The 19,198-nt window shown below is 36.3% G+C and overlaps 1 protein-coding gene across 6 annotated transcripts in view; it reads right to left on the bottom strand.

Annotated features, from left to right (window-relative positions):
* LOC127873694 (uncharacterized) overlaps nt 1-19,198 on the bottom strand; it is a 109,170-nt gene that overhangs the window by 14,885 nt on the left and 75,087 nt on the right. For 4 of the 6 annotated variants that reach the window (XM_052417626.1, XM_052417625.1, XM_052417628.1 and 1 more), the window contains 3 exons: nt 11,343-11,547; nt 3,030-3,209; nt 1,308-1,495 (listed from right to left, as the gene is read on the bottom strand). In XM_052417626.1, the coding sequence (XP_052273586.1) occupies nt 1,308-1,495; nt 3,030-3,209; nt 11,343-11,547 (573 nt within the window). Of the gene's footprint in view, nt 1-62; nt 199-1,307; nt 1,496-3,029; nt 3,210-4,216; nt 4,352-11,342; nt 11,548-19,198 lie in introns of those variants that run through there. The other 2 variants (XM_052417629.1, XM_052417630.1) reach the window with 2 other exon arrangements.

Here is a 19,198-nt window from a genome sequence, read left to right as displayed (position 1 = left end):
ATCTGCAGCCATACAGTTTTCAAAAAAAAAATAACTTTCAGTATAAAATAAGTGATACCTACAAACTAAACCAAAATCCATATGGTTAAATTCCTACTGTGAAACATCCAAATGCAAACCTCGACATATATTCTATAAAAGTCTAACTTAAAATATTTACACTTCCACATGCGATCCATTGACATTAATATTTATACATATCTGGAAAATTACAATAATGATATACAATTTGCTGAAATATTTCCCAGTATTCTCATGGCAATTTATTATCGTTCTCATATCAACGTCAAACACTTTGTCCTTCAATTGTTTTACACATGTATGTTTGGTGACTCTAGATAATCTAATGATAATGGCGTTTACATGTCCCAAACATATAAAGGACAAAACCATGCGTTTATCATTACCATAAGTCCAATTTTATCAGTTACCTCTCTTTATTTTATAGATGGATGTGATAAGTACTTAAGTATACTAAATAGAATATTTTTTAGGACTCCATCCGAGTACTTTCAAACCGCAGATGAAATGAATGCCATGCATATCAGAGGAAGAGTAGATTTTTGCACTTAACAATGAAAACAAGACCTTGGTACCAGTGTTTCCTGGAAGCACCTGCAGCCGGCCCTTTTACTGTAACTAAGAATCTTGGTGCCTGCTACTTTTCCCCAAAATATCAATTCAAAACAACCAAAAAATGCATGTTTTAGTTCTTAGTCGCTGGCTACTTTGAAAATATAACTGGCTACTCCAATGTTTATGTAGAACACTGTTTGGTACGTCTTACGTCTGAGTAAATTATGGTAACAAGGATATCCTTATTTTAGATCATTTTTTCTTACTTAACCCTTTGCATGCTGGGAAATTTGTCGTCTTCTAAAATGTCGTCTGCAGAATTTATAAAATTAGCATTTTCTTCGATTTTTTTCAAAGAATACTATCAGAATAGCAAACAGTTTGGATCCTGATGAGACGCCACGTTCTGTGGCGTCTCATCTGGATCCAAACTGTTTGCAAAGGCCTTCAAAATTCGGTTCCAGCACTGAAAGAGTTAACATCAACACAAGCACCTCCTAAGAGAGCTTTGCAGGCCAACACTCATAAGTTACACTACACTTAACTCATATTCACTTGTGATCACAGTAGTATACTACGAATTCTGATAATAAGAATTCAATGGGAAACAAAGTGGCTACATTACACTACACTAACCTCATAGTCTCTTGTGACCACAGTTTTATGCTACATGTTCAGGTATCAGTAGCAAACAGAGAGGTTACATTACACCATACTAAATAAATACTCACTTATGATCACAGTAGTATGCTATCAGTTCTGGTATGGAGGGGAAGAGTCGAGCAGACCCCTGCAGATGGTACCCGGCCTCTACAAGCTGTATCAGGTAGTGATCTATGTTCGGAGAGCCCTTGGGGTCTGGAAATTGCACAGACAGGGCCATCACCTTGTCCTGGCTCGACGCCCGAACTATGAAAACCTACATTATGAAACAAAAGTTCTAAATTTGAAAAGCATCATGAGCATTTGCATTTTGTTAAAAGGAGTTACTGGTGTCTGACTAAACAAGGAGCCATCTTAAAAATAGTATGGGAAATACTACATTTTTAGTAACAGCTGATAATACTTTTGCTAAAAAACATTTTTGTATTCCTTCCAAACTGGCAATGACCGATTTCTTAAACATACATTTTACAAGGAGCAACGTAATAACTATTGTAATAACCTAATGCCACATATGTTTTTGGATAATCCCTTTCTTAGCCAGTGTAAGCTGACCTTAACATATTCCATCCAGCTTTAATTTGACCAGGTCAATCTTGAAGTTTGACCTTAATGACCTTGATTTATATGACACTTGCAGTGAAATGTTAGGTCAAACAATTTGACTGCATCATGTCGGACATGTTATTTATAATGTATCATATAAGAATATGATAAACTACATAACAATTTTAATATTCTAATTTTTTAAGAGACAAACAAAACAAGATTTGTTAGGGTTGGAAAAGACTATTAATGTAATGTTCAATTTATAAGCTAAAAAAGCACTTGTTTAAAAGCATCTGACATTTAAAAAAAAAATTAACAAAAGATGTAAACAATTTACAAAATTGTTTGTGAAAGCGATAACAAGAACGTTTGACAGTTTATATATTATCACATAAATTGCACTTCAGTTTCTTTCCACTTTCATATTTTTTTGCTAATATATAAGCTAACAACTATTCAGGGCAATTGAAATGCTATTATTTTTATTCTTTCCACTTTAATTGACTTAATTCAAACTCAATTTATTATGTAAACTGTTTGTCAGGGTTATAATAGCCTATTAATCATAATTGATCAGATCGTTTTCAACAATAAAATCCTGCTGGCAAATCCTACTTCAATTTTTATCTTAATGGCAAAACCACAATTTTAATAGGCTGTAGAATTACCATAAACTCTGTTCAAGTAGTTTATTTGCTAATGATTTATAACAACATGACACTTCCTATTTAAAAGAAATGATTTGATAGATTTTAATCTTCTTAGTGTCAAAAAAGTTTATTTTAAATTAAGAAAAAGTTTATAGTATTAAGAACATGTCATATAAGAAGAAGTTTAGAATGTCAAAAAGGGTTTAAATAGTACCTACCATTGCACAATTTATGATTTTGTGATTAAATAATATTACATGTTTTATGATGAAAATTTTATGTTATTCAGCCATTATCTGAGTATTTACTGCCTCAAGCACAGACTGTGCATCATAATTGCCTAGATATATAATGATACATAAGTATGTTTTACTTAATACGCCATAGACCCATGTGGAGGGTGTAAATGTTATATTTTGTGTTACACTACATATATTGTGAGACAATAACGTACCTATGAAACAAACCAGTGTTAAGTATATGTTTTGCATTCTTAAACTGAAATGTTAGAATCGTTTGTTGAAAAAAGACCCTAGTTTTCCCATGACAACATACCCCACCATAGCATGCCCATTGCATGAGGTCACTTACCCCGATATCCCTGTCCTTGAGCAGATGGACGGCCCCATTCCGCCCCACTTTTGGAAGGAACCATATCGGGTGTGTCTTCTGCAGACGCTCCAACAGCGTGATCTGTCGGTGGTCGGATCCCGACGTTGATGACCGACTCGGGCTCGGTTGTCGCTCCGGATAACCGCTCCCCTCCAGGGCCTGTCGTGAAATACAATGTATCAGTTAGTATATCAAAAGCATTATGACCATGTATAGGATTAGCTACTGTGAAACCAATGTAATTCCTCATACGCTAATTTGTGTGAATTATTGTTAGTTCGCTCACTAACAAAGTCAAATTCACAAAATCAAATGATCAACTAAAGTTTATGTCAGAATTCTTATATATCAAAGAAGTTATATGTGAGATGTAAGGGGGGAAACCAGTTGTGACATGTTAGAAATGTGGAAGTTCCCTTGTTTTGTATTCGCAAATATTTGAGTAAGCACTTTCAAACTGAAAGCCTAAAGAAGTCTCAGAAAACCTATTGTTGCTATATTTAGGCATAAAGATTCCTTGCTGAATACGCAGATAGTGATGATAAAATGTAATTTTACAACGAGAATATGCTTTCAAGTAAGTAAATTGGACTAGCTGTTAATCAATTACTGAATTATTTTATTTTGTTCTTGATTTTTTATCAATTTTTAACTGAAATTATATTGCTCTACTGGTGATAGTATAATTTCTTCCTCTTGAGAAAACAGATTTATCTGACAGAATACATCTGAAAGGTAATTATTGCTTTATTCGTTGTAAGCACGTATCAATCCGCAGTGTGTTCGCGTTTTCTAAAACAGTATGATAATCTTTCTGCCATTAGAAGATGCTAAATCATCCCTAAAAATCATCAACTTCACCCTTGCCCACATCGCATATTAAATGAACAATAAATTAACATCACCTGTCAACTTTGTGACAGGCAAGCTTATCGTCAACAACGGCTGATAGATTGTTTGATGTGTGCTAACAAAGAGAGACAATATTTTACTGTAAAGAGACTTTTTACTACAGCATCGCACGAACCTGCCTTTTGAAATCAGTAATCAAGCTTAGACCATTGCATATTATCATTCTAACCCTTTAATACCTTGCCATATAACAATATTACAAGATTTAGTTTTCTATAAACAGCTTAAAGCCAATTATAATGTAGCTGACTTACTGATCGCAGATGGAGATATGAATAAAATAAGTCCTGATTAACAGATTTGTCAACTTGTACCATTTATACATTAAATTGACATAGCAGTCTGAAACACACAGCTTGAAACACTCCAGACAAGTGACTTGCATTGACAAACATAATCAGGGATTTCTGTTAAGTTGAAGTAGTTTGGTGAGAATAACCTTACAAGGTGTGCTGGCTGACCACAAACTGCTGATTGTACAGACAGAGTGTAGTGTCACCTTGATTGTACAGACAGAATGTAGTGTCACTTATGCATACCAGTACAATGATAAATTGAAATATTCAGAAATCATGAAATTAAATGAAGCCTCTAAAGAATACTACAATACATTTATACAAACAGATTTGTTTAATAACTTTTACTGAGAATGTGCTACATGAAAATGTTAGTGTTGTTTAAAAAGGAGGAAGAAACACAACATAAAAATACCATAATTATAAAAGTGCAAAAAGATTCATACAAAATATGTTTTAGGGAAGGACCAAAAAAGATAACTCCCACCACAATGCATTTGATTCCATTTTAATGGGTTTGAAACGACTGATGCACGTGGGTTAATTTATTTGATTTTAGTGTTGATTATAAAACCACAAAGGCTTACAAAAAGTATTGTTCCCTCTGCATAACATCCTTGAAATTTCCCCAACAATGCTTTTAATAGCAAATTTATGTTAACAAGCCACCAGTCAAAGGCAGATGAAAAGTTAAGTGATTCTGACATGTCAACATTCTGACCAGTCAGCCATAAACATTATCATACAGAAATATACAAGTATGCAAGTTCTCAATTACTCAATGGCCCAGATTTTATGCACGAAAAACTTGTACTCCAGCATGTTTTACAGAAATACTGACATACTTTTAAGAGTCATAAACCATTGCTCAGCCTTGTCAAATAGTTTTCACTCAAACATGTTTAAGACCACAGAAGGGGAATCCCGTATTTTTTTTGTATATCTTCTATAATAGAAACAAGGAGTGCAACTTCATTTGCCGAAAAACTACACCATCTTTACTGTAAACCATCTAACTCGAACATTTTTTATAGAATTAACTACACACCAGTTGTTTTCGAAAGCTAATAAAATAATTTATCAGAAAAAATTAACATCAGTACCATTGATCCAGCAGTATTTCGATACCAGCCCTCAGAAGTTGACACTCAAGGAAAAAAATTTGGTCAGACACAAATATGTCCAATAAAGCTTCATTTTCCGATCGTTTCAAACAGCAAAAACACAAAGATAACATGACTGTTCATCATTTAAACAATTATTTCCCGTTCAATAAACATTAATGAATCGATGACAATACATTTTATAGTCATTCGCACACCATCAAGTGTTTTTCACTCCGATGTGTACATGTAAGTAAACAAGATGCGTTTGTGAAACACAATGTCCCCCTATATGACGTTTGACTTTGAAGGATGACCTTGACCTTGTGAAGGATGACCTTGACCTTTCACCACTCAAAATGTGCAGCTCCATGAGATACACATGCATGCCAAATATCAAGTTGCTATATTCAATATTGCAAAAGTATTCATAAAATAAGCGATTTGGGACACATATATTTGACCTCTGACCTTGAAGGATGACCTTGACCTTGACCTTTCACCACTCAAAATGTGCAGCTCCATGAGATGCACATGCATGCCAAATATCAAGTTGTTATCTTCAATATTGCAAAAGTATTTATAAAATAAGCGATTTGGGCCACATATATTTGACCTCTGACCTTGAAGGATGACCTTAACCTTTCACCACTCAAAATGTGCAGCTCCATGAGATACACATGCATGCCAAATATCAAGTTGCCATCTTCAATATTGCAAAAGTATTCATAAAAAGAGCGATTTTGGCCATATATATTTGACCACTGACCTTGAAGGATGACCTTGACCTTTCACCAATCAAAATGTGCAGCTTCATGAGATACACATGCATGCCAAATATGAAGTTGCTATCTTCAATATAGCAAAAGTTATTGCAAAATGTTAAAGTTGGCGCAAACAGACCAACAGACCAACAGACAGACCAACAGACAGACAGACAGACAGGGCAAAAACAATATGTCCCCCACTACTATAGTGGGGGACATAAAAACCAGGAGGTTTAATTTGTGAAGGAAGTGTGGGAATCCTCTGACGTCATTCGATAAAGCAATGTGTTTGCATGCGTTCTTTTTATTGGTTGGGCGGAATTTCCCCGAGGATCTCCGTAAAAAGGTGAGTGAGAAATTGATGAAAACTGACCAATCGTATTTTGTGTTTACAAAATTTCATACGTCATCAAAGGGTTTCCCAAAGCCAAAATAGAATGTTTCTGTTTAGATTGTGTACTTGCTGATTTTCGACGAGATAAAATGCTGTTTACCATACTTTTTCGATAACAATGGGTATTGTAACCGATTGAAAAATGTTTAATGTGCATAAGGTGATGTTTATCTACCACTTAATGACTTGGTAATTGAGTTTTAGCTCTTTAAAGTGATCAACATGAAAAATCTCTATGTGGACACATTTGTTTCCGACCAAACACGAGTGTCAACTTCTGAGGGCTGGTATCGAAATACTGCTGAATCAATGGTACTGATGTTATTTTTTTCTGATAAATTATTTTATTAGCTTTCGTGTAGTTGATTCGTTAAAAATTGTTCGAGTTACATGGTTTACAGTTAAGATGGTGTAGTTTTTCGGCAAATGAAGTTGCACTCCTTGTTTCTATTATAGCATATAATATACAAAAAAAAATCAACAAAAAAAATACGGGATTCCCTCCTGTGTTTAAGACCATTTTGCCTATTGATAAGATATGACCTTAAATATTGTTATACAATTCTCAATTGCTAACCCATATAACGGTAAATGTCCCCTTATCAGTCATGACCTCTGACAAAAACAACTTATCTTACTTTCGAACTTTAGTAAAGGTCAAGAAATTTCCAACTGATATCAATTACGTCGAGTGTGCCAGTCTACATAATCTTTTATTGTGAACATAATCTCAATGACCTTAACACTTGAAATCAATTTCATGAAAATACTTTACAATGCATAGAAGGTACCACACAAATGCTACTGAAACAGATGTAATAGCCCCGTCACACCGGACTGGCGTCCTTACGGCGACCTTCGACTGTGTTTCTGGAAATTTCTGATTATTGTAGTAAGGACGCCAATGACTTTTTCAGTAAAAATGCTGTTTTTCACCTTCCCGTCACACCAGCGTCCTGGTTTATGGTGTTCTGCGCGTCCTCACAGCGTCCTTAATACATCCCTAAAGACGCACTTGGGTCGCAGTTAGGAACACCATAGACGTAGTAGGGTAGCAATAGACGCCTTAAGGACGCAATGAATTCACAGTAAGGACGCCATAGTCATTCTGAGGACGTACAAAGGACGTACTAAAGTCGCAATAAGGTCGCCGTACGGTCGCCTGGCAGTAAATTATCATTTTCTGTGGGTTTGAGCAGCGACCACAGGACGTCCATGGCGACCTTACAGCGACCCTACCATGTCCGTACTACGACTATTGTGTCCTTAACAGAACCCCGTAAAAACACCAGACTTCGGCGTCCACTTTGAACGCCATGGGCTCCCGTCTTAAGCAATTTTCTGCGTCTTCACTGCGTCTTCTTGCGTCCTTACTGCGTTCCTTCGGCGTCTATGGCGTCCTCATAGCGACCTGGGTCGCCTCAAGGATGCCAGTCTGGTGTGACGGGGGTATAAGGACAGATGGATGAACAAATGTAATTCTTATACAAACCCATGTGCAGCCTAACTTAGTTACTAGTCATTGAAGCAGAAAACCATTTTTTTTTAATTTAATAACAATGATCTAGCTCACACCATTCTTGCATTATTTAAAGGGAACCATTTTGCTATGTAAAGTAATGGTAACCTTGACCCCCACCTGTGACACTTTATTCAGTCTCCATACCAAGATCTTAACAGTTATCCACTCAGGAGCAAATGAAATGGATATGTGCAAACAGCATTAAACCAGTACAGCCTGCCAGTATCTCGCATTCTGTTCTGGTTTTATGCTGTTTGCTGGTTATCAGGATTCCTGGTTAGGAAAGTCAATCATTGATGAAAGGTCTTTAATTAAATTTGATATTCTAAGGGACTTCAATTGGATCAAAATGCATATCTGAGTGGCAAAGGGTTAACACAACATATCCTACCCTTGACTGGAGCATATCTGAGTGGTAAAGGGTTAATACAACATATCCTACCCTTGATTGGAGCATATCTGAGTGGCAAAGGGTTAACACAACATATCATATCCTTGACTGGAGCATATCTGAGTGGTAAAGGGTTAATACAACATATCCTACCCTTGATTGGAGCATATCTGAGTGGCAAAGGGTTAATACAACATATCCTACCCTTGATTGGAGCATATCTGAGTGGCAAAGGGTTAACACAACATATCATATCCTTGACTGGAGCATATCTGAGTGGTAAAGGGTTAATACAACATATCCTACCCTTGATTGGAGCATATCTGAGTGGCAAAGGGTTAACACAACATATCCTACCCTTGATTGGAGCATATCTGAGTGGCAAAGGGTTAACACAACATATCATCACCTTGACTGGAGCATATCTGAGTGGTAAAGGGTTAACACAACACGTCCTACCCTTGACTGGAGCATATCTGAGTGGTAAAGGGTTAACGCAACATATCATACCCTTGATTGGAGCATATCTGAGTGGCAAAGGGTTAACACAACATATCATACCCTTGATTGGAGCATATCTAAGTGGCAAAGGGTTAACACAACATATCATACCCTTGATTGGAGCATATCTGAGTGGCAAAGGGTTAATACAACACGTCCTACCCTTGACTGGAGCATATCTGAGTGGCAAAGGGTTAACACAACATATCCTACCCTTGATTGGAGCATATCTGAGTGGCAAAGGGTTAATACAACACGTCCTACCCTTGACTGGAGCATATCTGAGTGGCAAAGGGTTAACACAACATATCCTACCCTTGACTGGAGCATATCTGAGTGGCAAAGGGTTAATACAAAACGTCCTACCCTTGATTGGAGCATATCTGAGTGGCAAAGGGTTAATACAACACGTCCTACCCTTGATTGGAGCATATCTGAGTGGCAAAGGGTTAATACAACATATCCTACCCTTGATTGGAGCATATCTGAGTGGTAAAGGTTTAATACAATACGTCCTACCCTTGATTGGAGCATATCTGAGTGGCAAAGGGTTAATACAACACGTCCTACCCTTGATTGGAGCATATCTGAGTGGCAAAGGGTTAACACAACATATCCTACCCTTGATTGGAGCATATCTGAGTGGCAAAGGGTTAATACAACATATCATACCCTTGATTGGAGCATATCTGAGTGGCAAAGGGTTAATACAACATATCATACCCTTGATTGGAGCATATCTAAGTGGCAAAGGGTTAACACAACATATCCTACCCTCGATTGGAGCATATCTGAGTGGCAAAGGGTTAATACAACATATCCTACCCTTGACTGGAGCATATCTGAGTGGCAAAGGGTTAACACAACACGTCCTACCCTTGACTGGAGCATATCTGAGTGGTAAAGGTTTAATACAATACGTCCTACCCTTGATTGGAGCATATCTGAGTGGTAAAGGTTTAATACAATACGTCCTACCCTTGATTGGAGCATATCTGAGTGGCAAAGGGTTAATACAACATATCATACCCTTGATTGGAGCATATCTGAGTGGCAAAGGGTTAATACAACATATCATACCCTTGATTGGAGCATATCTGAGTGGCAAAGAGTTAATACAACATATCATACCCTTGATTGGAGCATATCTGAGTGGCAAAGGGTTAATACAACATATCATACCCTTGATTGGAGCATATCTGAGTGGCAAAGGGTTAACACAACATATCCTACCCTTGATTGGAGCATATCTGAGTGGCAAAGGGTAAAAACAACACGTCCTACCCTTGATTGGAGCATATCTGAGTGGCAAAGGGTTAATACAACATATCATACCCTTGATTGGAGCATATCTGAGTGGCAAAGGGTTAATACAACATATCATACCCTTGATTGGAGCATATCTGAGTGGCAAAGGGTTAATACAACATATCATACCCTTGATTGGAGCATATCTGAGTGGCAAAGGGTTAATACAACATATCATACCCTTGATTGGAGCATATCTGAGTGGCAAAGGGTTAATACAACATATCATACCCTTGATTGGAGCATATCTGAGTGGCAAAGGGTTAACACAACATATCCTACCCTTGATTGGAGCATATCTGAGTGGCAAAGGGTAAAAACAACATGTCCTACCCTTGATTGGAGCATATCTGAGTGGCAAAGGGTTAATACAACATATCCTACCCTTGACTGGAGCATATCTGAGTGGCAAAGGGTTAACACAACATATCCTACCCTTGATTGGAGCATATCTGAGTGGCAAAGGGTTAATACAACATATCCTACCCTTGATTGGAGCATATCTGAGTGGCAAAGGGTTAATACAACACGTCCTACCCTTGATTGGAGCATATCTGAGTGGCAAAGAGTTAATACAACATATCATACCCTTGATTGGAGCATATCTGAGTGGCAAAGGGTTAATACAACACGTCCTACCCTTGATTGGAGCATATCTGAATGGCAAAGGGTTAACACAACACGTCCTACCCTTGATTGGAGCATATCTGAGTGGCAAAGGGTTAATACAACACGTCCTACCCTTGATTGGAGCATATCTGAGTGGCAAAGGGTTAATACAACACGTCCTACCCTTGATTTGAGCATATCTGAGTGGCAAAGGGTTAACACAACATATCATACCCTTGATTGGAGCATATCTGAGTGGCAAAGGGTTAAAACAACATGTCCTACCCTTGACTGGAGCATATCTGAGTGGCAAAGGGTTAATACAACATGTCCTACCCTTGACTGGAGCATATCTGAGTGGCAAAGGGTTAAAACAACATGTCCTACCCTTGACTGGAGCATATCTGAGTGGCAAAGGGTTAATACAACACGTCCTACCCTTGATTGGAGCATATCTGAGTGGCAAAGGGTTAACACAACATATCCTACCCTTGACTGGAGCAATCCAAACACATCAAACTGGTGTGGGTGCAGCGCTGGATGGTGCTGCCGGCCGCTGTTGTTGCTGTCTGTTGAGGCGAGGGTGCCGCACTGGGGGTCACGCCCACTCACGTTGCTGTCTGTAGAGGTCAGAGTGCCACTTGTGCTACTGCCACCAAATGCCGACCCACTCTCACACGGCATGGACTTCTTGCTGTGAATGATAAGAATACCCAATAGAGCTTGGTGTTTTATGTGACTCAATTACACCCTCAGGTAAGTGTGGATTGTGGACATAAAGAGATATTTTAAATTTTCAAACTTCTAAGCTTCATGGTGATGACATATTTGAAGCTTTAATTTAATCATATGAGCATTGGATTGTGGGAATGAAAAACGAACATATTTACTTCATGCTGAAGACAGATTAGAAGTTTCTGTACACCTAATCTTGATGGTGATGACATATTTGAAGTTTTAATTTAATTTAATAACCTGAACCATGAGGAAGTATCATGCTAAAAAAACTTATACCGACTAACAGAGAGGCTCCATTTTATTTTTTTTATATACCACCTCTTAAACTGTGCTTTTGAGAGTATAAAAATGTATACTCACACAGCTTCAATCTTCACTGCATTAAATAATGAAGAATAAACAATAGAAAATATGTGTTTTAAATGTATTCAATTCACTGGTGAAGGAATAAGGGGGCAGACAGATAAATAGAAAATGCCCTATTTTGTAACTGTGAGAGACATTCCAGTTCTGATACAGAATTACTGAATTATTGTAAAAGTGCACAGCTAACGTGACTTTTCCCGCCCTGTCTATCTACAACAACAAATAAAACAGCCTAATAGCCTTTTATGACTATAATAATGGAACTTCCAAAACAACTTTTGAGATAATTTGAATGTCTAGACTTGCACAAGAATGTTGTAACATGGACTCGATCTATTACGGAAAAAAAACCTATTCAGCCTTTACTGCGGTTCAAGTGTAACAATGCAGACATTAAATGGAAGCCATAACCACAAGCATTTCCTGCTTAATACTACAAAAAAATCAGCTAAACAAACAAGCATATGAATTTAATAATAAAAACAGTTTGTACTCCTTGTTCATTAAGCTGAAAGGTGAACAACAACATGAAAACAGGACCAGGCAAGTTTACAACAAAAGTACATTTAAACTAAAGCTCATTTATTATGTTCATGCAGCACGTACATTTCATAATTATTTATTTATTTATTTTTATTTAAACATTTCTTATAAAATATGTTTCTAGAAGTTCACCATTTACCAATAGAATTGGATTTGCTGTGCAGACTTTCTAATATTCTGCTGAATCAGCAAAGCTTTCACAGAATTTTCTCATTTATTGCCATATTCCTTCAGGAATAAAATGAGTAGGAAATGTTCGATAGACAGGAAACAGTTCCATTATGCTATTAGCAAGTTACTTATCTATATTCTGTATGGGTTCTACATATCGCATTTGCATGCAAATGACATAAGGAGATCAGAATTCTGAAAACATTTCACTTAAATGTGATGTTACCGAAATGTGATGACATTATTGCATGTAAGAATCAAATATTGATAATGCAAGCCATTGTTCTTAATGCATCCATTTAACTGTGGCTTTATGTTACAATAGTGTTTAACATGTAATTTGTTGAGTGCTTAAATGTGAAGAAATTATAAATGACAAGAAGTTATATTTCAAAGTTATAATTTAATTGTTAATTCGCTTTCAAAAAGTCTCAATTTTGATCAATGATACATTTTCAGACAATTGTTTAAAAGCAAACATGTACTACTTCTTAAACAAAAGAATTTAGTTTTCAGAATTATACTTTTTAATAACAAATAGATACCATAATACCATAACATGTCACATTGACCTTTGAAGAAGGGAGACGGTTGTTACAAATAACACATAGCATCAATGTGAAGACCATTTGTGGTAAACAGTAATTGAACATTTCAAGTTACATGTACTTCAGTATTTTGACCATAATCATTTTTATTTTGACCCCTCATAATTTTGAGATCTTGGGTCATTTTGACTCCTGGTTTTCAAAATCTACTGAATTCCCTGGATGATGAATGAAAAGAAAAAGTTACAGGCAAGACAATCTAATTTGTATCCATTATTACTTGTGTGACCTTGACCTTTGACATAGGGCAGGGCTTGCACTAAGAAATAAATTTTGGAAGTCCTGACTTCCTGCCCTTTACTTATGGAAGTCCCACTCAAAAATGGTGGAAGTCCAAACAACTTTAATGTTGATGTTAACGGAATGTCAATGTATCATTTTACTATGTTCATTCTAAAAACAATAAATTCTCATTAAAATCTACTTAATCATAACACATTTAAGTCATTCAACACATTTAAGTAATTTGAGATATGTGCGGTTGCACCTTTTCATCACATATTTATTGTCATTTTATTATCTCATCCCTATGACTGCATTTGCAACAAAACACAATCTTAATGAATGGTCATGATGGAGCATCTAGTATATCAATTACTGTTTATCCGAATACTATACATGTCCGAAATATGTACACTTAATAAATGCCTTACCAGTTTAACTTAAATAATCCAAACTTTCCATGTTGTTATCTGGTTTAACAAATCTTTTCAAATGTTTGTCAAATCCATTTAATGTTTTCTCCATTATTGAACCAACATTACTTGTAATTTGAATCACCACTTTGAACTGAATGCGGGTTGAATGTTACAATAGGTCAGCCATTTGCAATGTCGAAGGTCATGACGTAGCAATTTAATTTTACTCGGATAATTTATATCTAATCCAGGAAATGTGTTTTCTGAATGTTTCTGACTAGTAAAATGACTTGTTAGTATAGAAAATGAACTGTGATTCCAGTTTATATAAGATGGTTATTACTCGTAATTATCGGTGGATTAACAAACTGAGAAAACTCGCGGGACCTAATACGGTAGTGAATCTATGTAATTAATTAAACTTTGATCAGTTTTGTTTTTCTTTAATTATTTTTGCCGTCCTTCTTTTACCGTGCCGTCTGCCCAAACCAGCAGTTATCTCCTAATCATTAGTCAACATACGGCACGCGCAAAGAGGCACGAGTGTGTTGTTAAAGCAACGAATATTAAGCGACTGCTTTGTAACGGTCAATTTGCGATCCGCGCGGGGGGGGGGGGGGGGGGGGGTAAATTGTGTAACCGTTAGATAAACAACACACAATAAACTTGATAATCACCTGCGGGCGGTAGCAAATATAAGGAGGCGGAGTTTAGACTGATCGAGACGTGTGCAAAACACATTGAGTCGGCAGAAAGCAGTGTTGATTTTAATCGACAACTTACGTCACGGGTTGCTATTTTCGGCGTATGACCAATTTTAAGGAAGTACAGTGGACGTCATGGGGTTTTGTTATCGGCGTATGGAAACAATTATCGGGCGTAATATACGGCCGTACGCCGCTTAGTGCAAGCCCTGATAGGGAGAAAGGTTATACACCTGACCATCTCGGCATGGTGGTCATTTTTGTAGTATTTTACAAAGTAACTGTCTGGACAAGCTGTTTTATGACTAAATCTGATCTTAAAGGGATCTTTTCACGCTTTGGTAAATTGACAAAATTGAAAAAAATTGTTTCAGATTCGTAAGTTTTCGTTTTAATTATGATATTTGTGAGGAAACAGTAATACTGAACATTAGCCATGTTCTAATATAGCCATTATATGCATCTTTTGACGATTTTAAAACCTAAAAATTATAAAGCGTTGCAACGCGAAACGATTAAATAATTTGGAGAGTTCTGTTTTTGTCGTTAAATTTTGTGAAACTACGTAGATTGCTTATATAAGGTATAAAATACGTCAAGAATGTGTACTCGGCGGAATAGCTCAGTAGGCTTAAGCGTTTTTACTTCAGGACTCTGGCAGGACTCCAGGGGTCACTGGTTCGAAACCTGCTCCGGGCAATGTTCTTTTCCTTTTTTTAATTTTTTTCTTGATTTTTTACTGGAGCTTTTACGATCCAATGTTTACATTTATCAATATAAAGCATTTAATGAATAAGTTAAAAAAAATGCCAAAATCTGTGAAAAGGCCCCTTTAAAGCACCAAGAGTGACCTTGAACTTTGATGTAGGGAGACAGTAAACACTCATGGTGGTCATTTGTAGCGAATTATTCTAAAATTGCATGATGAATGAGAAAGTTACAGCGCAGACACGCTGTTTTATAGCTAAGTTTGACCTGACATTTTAAGGCATGCCTGTGAAATGTTTGGTGCTTTAAAAATGTTGCGTCTAATGACAAAGTTGCAGTTCAGGCACGATTGAAGCCACACAATCATGCAACCACACACATTTACTTGACATCTGTGACTGCTATATAGAGAATTCCACACAAATAAAAGCCAGTAGAAATAGGTGTCATGTTCATAATTAGTACATTTTCAATGTCACTTATGGCTTAGTTTACAATAGAAGACTTTTCCTTATTTTTTAAAATTGCCACTTCATACTATTAAATCAAAAGGAGAATTATACTTTAGAACTTTAATAATGCTTTCCAACCCAATCAAAGTTACTCTGTGCACTGGTCACATAAGAAGAGTCAACAACCTCAAAGAAACCATAACAATAATCATCATACAAAGATCTAAGATTCACTGCAACACTAATCATTCTGCCAAAATGATTTGTTATTAAGTCATGTCAATGAACTTTTTCAACAAACATTAGGAGCAAACAGAAGACTCTAGCTTTGCACTTTAATTAAATTGAATGGGCAGCCACACCTGCTGTCTCCATTTTTAATTAGTATAGAAACATGATTGAAAGTGAAAAATCTTCTCTACTGTTATACAGTATTAATTACTGATTGCTAGCAAACTGCAGTAACTCCAAACAAATATCATTCAAGTATAATGTTATTGCAATGAAGCCCAATAAAATGTTAACCTGAGAGGTGAATGACCACAAACAAAGATAGGGGAAGCCCTTTCCCTCAACACCTATCAATATCGGCTGGAACACTACAATAGGAAACACTCCTTTAGAGTTTTCACTGTGTTTGATTTTTGCTGGCATATTCTTGTTTCATCATACTAAATTAGTTAGCCAAGATATTTCTTTTAAATTTGGATACTTGAAATGATTACATATCTAAGATCAAAGGATTTAGTAAAGCTGTTGTTGTAAAATGACAAAACATAACTTCACATTTGAAAGGGAGCAAAGATTGTTGGCTTCTTGTAATTAAACCTTCATTCTAGGGCTAGGTCACAAACAAGTGTCTAGAGGTTGCCTTACAATGCCCTACTATGATTGAATCAAAATACTACATACCGTATTTTACCATGCATAGCGCGCAGTTTTTTACCTTCAAATTTCAAAATAAAAATTCAGTGCGCGTAATACATTGACACAACGCTTTCCTGGTTGCTAAATTGCAAAAAATCCATTTCGTAATTGTAAATCTTCACAATTGCCGCCATTGTTGTTATTGCAAAAAAACTACACCCTATAATGTTATAGACTGAAGGGGCCGTTGTCGAAACAACAAATAGCGGGAAAGGTTAGGAATGAACGGGGTAGTAATAGTTTTGACAAAAATTAAAAGATGAAAAAAATGTCTTTGTTGGTGTTTTCACACTTCTTCATTGATTGTTCACTAAAAAAAATCGAGGTATATCGATCCCCGTGCGCCGCGGTATTGTTTGTTTAAGTTTTCGTTGTCATGAAAACTCGTTGATTTACAACGCAAAACGTCTTATTTGAACTGAGGCTAATTATTTCAATAAGTATTTCTCAACGTCGCTTTTGCTTTATTTTGATAATTTAATCCAAAGTTTAATGTTAGCATTTCCGAAAATTTGCACTCTATGTGAATTGACAGTTTGACGTCATCAAAGGAAAGCCGCTTCCTGTCTGAAGCAATAAAGCGACAAGTTTCTCGCCGACAAAATTGGCTTCCTTTGTCTAGCAATCAACATGCCGAACCAATCGTGTGTTTGTTCCTCAATGGCAATCGTCCAATTAAATAATAGCACGTGCAAAGCTCCGCCTTCGAACCTTTTGGAAAGAACGGAGGTGGAGTTCAACGGTTAATTGAGCAAGTGTTTTACGTAAGTTGAGTTCCGATTTGCCGAAATTACTAGGCCCTAAGCATTGAAACGACGAATACATTTATCAATGATTTTCCGATCTCTGCATAAATATGCTACTGTGCGAGTATACTACGTAGGTTACAAACCAACAATAGAGATATAGACTCGTTTTATTTTCTTTCAATAGAGACAAACAAATGATATTTCTCAAATGGCTTTACGCGGATAACGCCAACTGTATGGAATTGAGCGTTCGGGTGTATTGTTTGTCTTACTATAAAATACTTATCAACTAGACGCAGTGAAGGCGCGAAATACCGGGTCAAACTGGATTTATTGGGGAGCATCTCTTAATGGGGAAATATTTAAGTCGATGAAAAATAAAATGGGATCCACGGACGATTTGCGTAAAATTGGACATTGAGATGTTGCGGGTCTGCAGAAGAAGATGTCATACGATGTTGTGAGCGGCAGGTAATGAAAATGTTACACTGTTCAAATGTGAGGAATACGTAATAGTGGTTCGAATTTAACGCGCAGGGGTCTTGAAAAAACATGCGCAGCGGCAATAAGGACATAACGGTGTTCTCGAGAGAATAATCTTAAAAATTGTCAAAAATATAGTGCTTTGCAACCCATGCTCCTGATCGTATAAACGCTCCCTACTTTAAAACAAAAAATTAAGCGCCCGAAAAACTCAGATTAAATGATTGCGCAATATAAGTATGGCGGCCATTTTCGGCCAAATTTTCAGGTTTTTGGTCTTGAATTCTTTTTTTTCTCCATTTTGGCTTTAAAAAATCGCATGCGCGTTATACATGGTAGCGCGCTATACATGGTAAAATACGGTAATTTCTTTCACTGAGAGTCCTGTAATTACTTCTTAACTGTCAAGATTATATTACACTGACCTTACATATTTGTAAAAATGGCATAATTCACTTTGTTCTGGTGAGGTTAAGCCTACAAAGTTAAAACAAATTGAAACTTCCAAATGGATTTAAATTATAGTGTTGATGAAAATAAAGCATAACAATTGTGAGCTGATATTAGTGTATTAATAAAATATAATAGACCTTTAAGGGCAAATCTATGCCATTTTAGAGTGAATATATCAGGATAAGATTATTACAGATTATTATGATGTCATTATTACAAAGATCAACAAAATAAATTGTTTATTTTGTAGAATTCCTCTGATGTGTACTAGGTGTCATGCATATTGATGCTTTTACATGATAAGAAATATACATCATCTGTAAAGCTTCTATAACTATTCTTGTTGGAACCTTAAAAACAATATGGGTCAAGTGTACTTTAAACAACACTCATCCTAATTTGGGAAAGCTTTGGTCTGAATGTGTTCTTGTTTACCAGACATTGCACAATCACTGAACAAGATCTACTTAAGCCAACCAATTGACAAATAATTCACAGACAAAAGAAATTCCATTGCCATAAAAGTGCCTATTCTTTGATTTACAGGAATGCTGTCGCTGTAGCTTACCAAGTGGCTAAGTGTTTCCACCATAGCTTATTTTGTTGCGGTTAGAACACAATAAATGTTTTGGCCTTATTTGGACTGTGAGCAAGAAGAATTTATTTGTTAGTCACTGCTACACTTCACCGATTAAATATGTAAATATTCTATATTCTGTCCAGTTAAATTTACATGTTAACAAACAATGACCAGAGCAAAATTAAGCCTGTATAATAAGCATTGACATTGGCATGACAAACACAA

Source organism: Dreissena polymorpha, chromosome 3 (genome assembly GCF_020536995.1).
Source record: "Dreissena polymorpha isolate Duluth1 chromosome 3, UMN_Dpol_1.0, whole genome shotgun sequence".
In the NCBI taxonomy this organism is placed as follows: domain Eukaryota; kingdom Metazoa; phylum Mollusca; class Bivalvia; order Myida; family Dreissenidae; genus Dreissena; species Dreissena polymorpha.
Note: the sequence above shows the minus strand (reverse complement) of the source record. Positions and strands in the feature narration are given on the sequence as shown.